Source organism: Gavialis gangeticus, unplaced genomic scaffold, assembly GCF_001723915.1.
Source record: "Gavialis gangeticus isolate Ggan-Ray unplaced genomic scaffold, GavGan_comp1, whole genome shotgun sequence".
NCBI classification, from domain to species: domain Eukaryota; kingdom Metazoa; phylum Chordata; order Crocodylia; family Gavialidae; genus Gavialis; species Gavialis gangeticus.
The window spans coordinates 4,109,374-4,115,618 of NW_017728995.1; the positions used below are offsets into that span (position 1 = coordinate 4,109,374).

A 6,245-nucleotide genomic window follows, 5' to 3' on the forward strand; every position below is an offset into this window, starting at 1 on the left:
GGTGGGGAAGTCCCGGTCCCTGCCCAAGAAAACGGAGGTGAAGAATTGGTTAGAGAGGTCTGCTTTCTCCTCTGGCGCAACCACCAGATTGCCCAGAGGATCTTGCAGGGGCCCCACATTTCCGGGTGCTTTCTTCATCCTCCCTATATATTTGAAAAAGGACTTTTTATTATCTTTGATTTTGGACGCAAGTCCTAGCTCTGTGTCTGCCTTACCTTTCCTGACAGTCCCCCTGCAGGCCCTAGCAGAGGAGGTATACTTCTCTTTGGTGATAGCACCCCCTTTCCACCAGGTGTACACCGCATTTTTGGCAATCAGGCATTCCCGGACGCCCTTGGTGAGCCAGGGGGGCTTATGGGCACTCTTGCCTCCCCTGCTTCTTGTTGGGATGGTCACCCCTTGGGCCCTGAGTATTGTCTCCTTAAGGAATGACCACTCATCTTGGGCATTGAGTTCCCGTTCCCTTGAGAATCCCATTGCCTCTCCCACTAATCTCAACTCGTTAAAGTTGGCCCTCTTGAAGTCTAGGGCTACTGCCTTGCTGCAGCCCTTGACACCCTGCGCTGGATGGTGAATTCCAGCAAGCGATGATCGTTATCACCCAGATGGTCAAGAACCTGGAGGCCCCTTACCAGGTTGTTGCCTGTGGCCAGGACCAGGTCCAACAGGGCATTTCCTCTGGTGGGACTGTGTACCTCCTGAATTAAGTGGAGGTCCTGTATCTTGGCCAGGAACCTCCTGGAATGATGCGACCTGGCTGACTGTTCCTCCCAGCAGATGTCTGGGTAATTTAAAGCTCCCATGACAACTACATCCCTTGCCTTAAGTGCCTCTGCAAGCTGGCCTGAAAATTCCAGGTCCAGCTCCTCCCCTTGGTTGGGGGGTCTGTAGTAGACCCCCACCGTTAGATCCCTCTCTCCATGGCCCCCTTGTATCTTGACCCATGTACTTCAGTTTGCCCCTCCTCTGACCCCATTCTGCTGGCAGAGGATGTGTATTGCTCCTTGACATAGAGTGCCACACCCCCACCTTTCCTTCCTTCTCTATCCCGCCTGTAAAGCCTATAGCCCCTAATGCTAACTGCCCAGTTGTGGGATGTTTTCTTGTATACATGCTTGGCAGTAAGTGGGGAGAGAGGTGTTTTAATTAGAGAGGTTTCTGGAGAGCTGCTTTAGTTAAAATGATTCAGCATCACGTGCATTAAGCCCTAGCCTGTTTAAAAATGGCCACAAGACTCTTTAATTAAAGCTCAGTCAATGAGCTTCAGCTGAAGTGCCCCAGAGGCCATTTTAAACCTTTGCAGGCTTATATACATGATATTGTGGCAATATTAGAGCATTCTAACTAGAACACAGATTAATCAAGTCTGCTCCGCTGCGTTCTAATTAGAATGTGTCAGAGCACGTGTGTAGACACCCAAGTATTTCTTCTCCTGCCAGATTACATCCTGCCTTTGACTTCTCTTTGTTATTCCATGTAATTGCACAAAGTATGGGGCACAGGTATTTGAGTGGGGGGGGATTATTTTTAATTTTTATGCTTCTTTCCCATTTGGCACTGTTGCATTAATCTTAGTAGCAGTAAGGCAGGGGTTTCAAACTCACCTCGTGCCCTAGGCCAGATCCAGACCAAGGGGCTCCCAGTAGACTGAATCTGATCCCTAGTGGTGGCCACAGCCACTGTGGAAACAGTAGGGTAAGTAGTAGTGGGCCAGGAGGCTGCAGACCAATTGAGGGCTGCATAGCCCTCACTTGCCTGCTTCCTGCTGCTGATGGTCATGTCCACTGGGGCCCAAGGCCCCTAGGATCTGTTGCAGGCCATGCCAATCACTAGCCATGCTTCTAAATTCCCTGGCCCACTGGTAGCTCAGAGGTTTGGATGGATGATTTTGTGGGCTGGGCATCCTTGAATTAAAGTATGTAGAAAAAGACCGAATAGCTTACAGGCGCGGAGGGCTTATACTTACCAAAGCTAAGGGGCAGGTATTGAGGTGTGTCCCACAAGTTCTGTTTTTGGCCAGGCCTAATTTAAAGTTGTGAAATTAAAATTTGGACTTATTTTCTTCCCCCATTCTCAATGAACTCTAAAGATAATCTTCATGTGGATTGCAATGCATTGTAGGTTTGTAACCCCCTATTTTGCTGAATTTAATCATGAAATAATTGGACTTCTGAATTAAACGCCTACTTTACTGATACCTTTTTAAAAAAAATTGAGCTAGTTATGAAATGTTCTACAGCAAATTAGAGAGGAAATAAAGTTGTTTTCTAGTTTTCCTTAACAAAGGATGCATCTGTTTTTTAATTCAGTCAGCAGGCATCTTTTTAATAGTGGCACAGTAATCCATTGTTACTGTACTGTGCCATTGTCCACCCTAAATGAGATGCCATCTTTGTCTTTGCTCACATAATGTGTGAGCAACGTGTATTATTTACTTTATTTTATTGTTTGAATGTTACTTTGTAACTCCATTGAAAGCAAATGGCAAAACTTTCTGGTAATTAAGGATTCTTTTTTTTTCTAGAAAATGCTGTACTGTATCAGAACTACAAAGAAAAAGCTTTGGATATAGATTCAGATGAAGATTCTGAGCCTAAAGAACAGAAAACAGATGAAAAGATTGTTGTTCAGTATAAACCTCTGAGATCAACGTGGAGTCAGCTGTCTGTGGTGAGTGTTTATTTGTTACATAGTCAATTAGAAAACACATACAGTGTGCAAGAATGGATGGAAGCAAGTGCAGTTTTCAGTTTGACATTTATGATCCTTGTGTTGTTTCCCAAACATAAAGTGGTTGCAGATTTTTATGTTAATCCTCTGAGTTGAATTGACAAAGTATCATTAACAGGAGGCCAAACTCTGAGGTATTAACTCAGCTTTACTTAAAGTCTACACAAACAAATGTCCATCAGCTTCAAACCATCTTAGTTAGGCCCACTGGAAAAGTTAAAAGCCAGGTAATTATCTAAATAAGATTAGCAATATAAGGCTTTTTCCTTCATTAAAGAAAATGGATAACATGAAAAAATGGGCATGCATAAGAAATTATTTTTTCTACTCGACCAGAAATCCTATCCTATATCTGTGTGAGAATATCATAGTTTCATAGTAGTAGAACTAGAAATAATACTCCAGATTAATAGATACTTTTTTGGTATATATTGCAAATAAAAATAAGTAGAATAAGAAAGGATAAGGTATTAAGCAAAGGATTGTGAGTTATAGTTCAGCTTTATGTACATAAAACTGTCTTACAAACTTACATAATTAACAGATTTGTAAATTCAAGCCTTTGCTTAAAGCCCACAGTTAGCCATATCAATTTTAGCTCATATTCCAGCTTTAGGGCTCAATTTTTGCAAACAGTTTCCATAGGGGACCATGCATAGTTCTTAGACCTTATATATATAGGATCCTCCATTGTGTAGACACACCAAAGGTTTGTACCTTTAGAATAGATCCATGGTGCTCAGCTTTCCAGCCCCAAGGGATATATGAGTGGCATGGGATCAGTCCATGGGCTGGATCCCACATGGGGTTAGTCCACTGGCCCATCCCTAACTGACAAGATGCAGCCATGCACTGGCCTGACCCCACATACCCAGAAGTAACTGTTCAAACCCAGGGGTTTCAATCTATTATGTATGGGCAGTCCTCGACTTCAGGTGGCTTGACTTGCAGCAATCCACACTTGCAGTGCTCCGCATTTTGCTCCGCATTTCACCTATGTTATTGCTTACAGCGCTGATCCTTGCGCTTATGACATGCCATAAGTGCAAGGATCCAGCACTGTATGTCATTCAGTCAGTGCTCTGGTGTCCTGATGTGTAAGTTTCTTCTACTTCCAAATTATAGAACGCAAGCTGCCCATTGTATTCTATGGCTGTAATGACTTTGCAATGTTGAGGGGAGTTCTCTGTCTTTTAGCAAACTAGCATGCGGGACTGCCAGGCAGAGCTCTGAGCTCTACAGAGAAAGGCTTCCTCCCTTCTGCTCAGCAGTGTAAGTTGAGTGGCAAGTGTCTCGTGCAGGGAGGGGCCCAGAAATAGCTGTAGCTGCAGCTGGCAGCTGGGTGCTCCAGCCAGCACTGCTCCGTGCACTGTCCTGGCCCCAGCTGCCCTGCTACGCCCCGCATTGTGCTGGGGCCATGCTGGTTCCTACACTGGTTTCATCCCCACTGACATCCTGCCCTAGCTTGCTCTCCTCTGCTTGCTCACCACTCCTGTCAACACAGGGTTATGGGGGGCTCTGGCAGTTGCTGTCTCTTGGCCTTTCATCCCAGTGTGAGTAATTATTTATACAGTCAGAATCAACATGGTCTATAGTAAAATTGAATAGTTGATTAAACAAAATTAAATAGGTGATTTAAATATGGTGTTTATGGTAATTTCTATAAAAAGTTGGGCATCAGGCCCTTGGTCAGGAATGTAACCCCTTATTATAACATTGTTTCTGTGGGAATATCAGATTTGACTTGCATCGTTTCGACTTACAGCTCCTTTTCCAGGAACGTTACCCTCTGTAAGTGCGAGGACTGCCTGTAATGGATGTTGGGATCACTTTTTCTAAAAGGCGTTATCTATTTTGTTGCCTTTCTGTGCTGCTTTGTTTGTGTGTGGTACATTAAAATCAAAGGTCAAAGAGTTCATGACTAATAATGAAATGTAAAAGGAATAAACAGAGAAGATAACTTCTGAACCTGTGAATATCACCAAGCAGCCAGAGGGGGGTACAACATGAGATAATGAATCTGAGGTTGTCAGGCTAGTAGTAACAAGTTCTCTCTCATGCACTGTATACAAACTGTATAGTTTTTGCACCTCTTTTGTATAGCTCTTCTACTAGTTTTGGAAATATCCAGCAACACATATTAAATAGTTCTTCTCTCTGATTTGAAAGGCATGGAAGACAGCAAAACTTTACTGATTTTTTGTTTGCATTGCAGTGGTACCTGGGGTCAGGACTCCATTGTACTAGGGATTCTTTCAACAAAATAAAAACATTGTCTCTGCAGTATTTGAAATCTAAGTACCTTTTCATGCTTTTTCTGGCAGTTTTCAATATGCTTTTGTAGAAGAAAACAAGTACCTCTAAAGAGGAGCACTATTTTCTTGCTTAGGATAATGTCAAAATTAGGTTGCGATTACTGTGCCATCTACATATGGTATCTGTCAAAGCAATAAGAACATATTTTTAGGGGATTTTTAGCATTTTCTAATATTGCCAAAGAAGGATTGGAATGCTGGTGGAGGAACCCCCTCCCCTGCCACCTGTTTATAGAAATATGGTGTATTCATGGTAGAAAAACACCTGACTTGTTTATTCAGACAAAATTATTAAGAAGCTGCTGGCCTTTGAGTGATCAGTTATTTGTTTACATTATCCATTCTAAAGCAGATTCATTAGCTGATGTAGTCAATGTGAGGACTTCCTTTCATTTTGAATAGTAGGTGGATTATTTTCTTTTCCTTCCATCATTTCCTAAGAGTAACTCCAAAATGCATGAGCAAAAGGAACAGTCTTTATACTCCTTCCCACCCAAACACAGTTAATTTCTGGGTATTGCTGGGAGGTTAATTTCTTTCAAAGTTGTATCGCTAAAGATATGGTTTAATATCGGTTAAACCAATGCAAAGGACCACGTGGATATTTTAAATTCAATAAAGCCCTGATGATAACAAATTCAACTATAGTTGTTTAGGAACATGTTTAACATAGGGGAAAATAGACCCTCATCTTGGATTTGAGTATAAGCCAGAGGACTGGGGAGGATGGGGTGGGGAGTGGCAGCAGACTGTAGCTCTGACTCGGGCTCCAGCTCAGCAGCAGTGGTTGTGATAGTGGCAGCTTTGCCCTTGGTGGGTACCAAAACTGCCACCAGAACTACCACCACCATTGCCACTGCTGTGTGGCCAGGCAGGGCCCAGAGTGACCATATGCTCTATGACCTGGTCCAGAGTGGGGCAGAGTGGGAGCTGGGGGGAGTCATGGAGCTGCAGAGTCGTGGAGTGGAGGGTGGGGGGAAACAGATGACACAGAGAGGGGGCAGGCAAGAAGAAAGACAAGTGGTGGGGGAGCAGTTGTTCAGGGGTGCAGGCAAGGGGGACAGATGCCAGATAATGCAGGCATGGGAGATCAGGCAGGAGTGGGGGCAAGTAGCAGGGGGCAGGTGTTAGGGGGCAAACTCCAGGTGGTGCCCAGTGCGGGGAGGGGCATGTGGTGGGGTGACAGGTGGAAAGGGGCAG

The 6,245-nt window shown here is 44.0% G+C and overlaps 1 protein-coding gene across 1 annotated transcript in view; it reads left to right on the top strand.

Annotated features, from left to right (window-relative positions):
- ARHGEF26 (Rho guanine nucleotide exchange factor 26) overlaps nucleotides 1–6,245 on the top strand; it is a 245,555-nt gene that overhangs the window by 12,164 nt on the left and 227,146 nt on the right. The window contains exon 4 of the mRNA XM_019503171.1: nucleotides 2,525–2,670. Within this exon, the coding sequence (XP_019358716.1) occupies nucleotides 2,525–2,670 (146 nt within the window). The remainder of the gene's footprint in view (nucleotides 1–2,524; nucleotides 2,671–6,245) is intronic.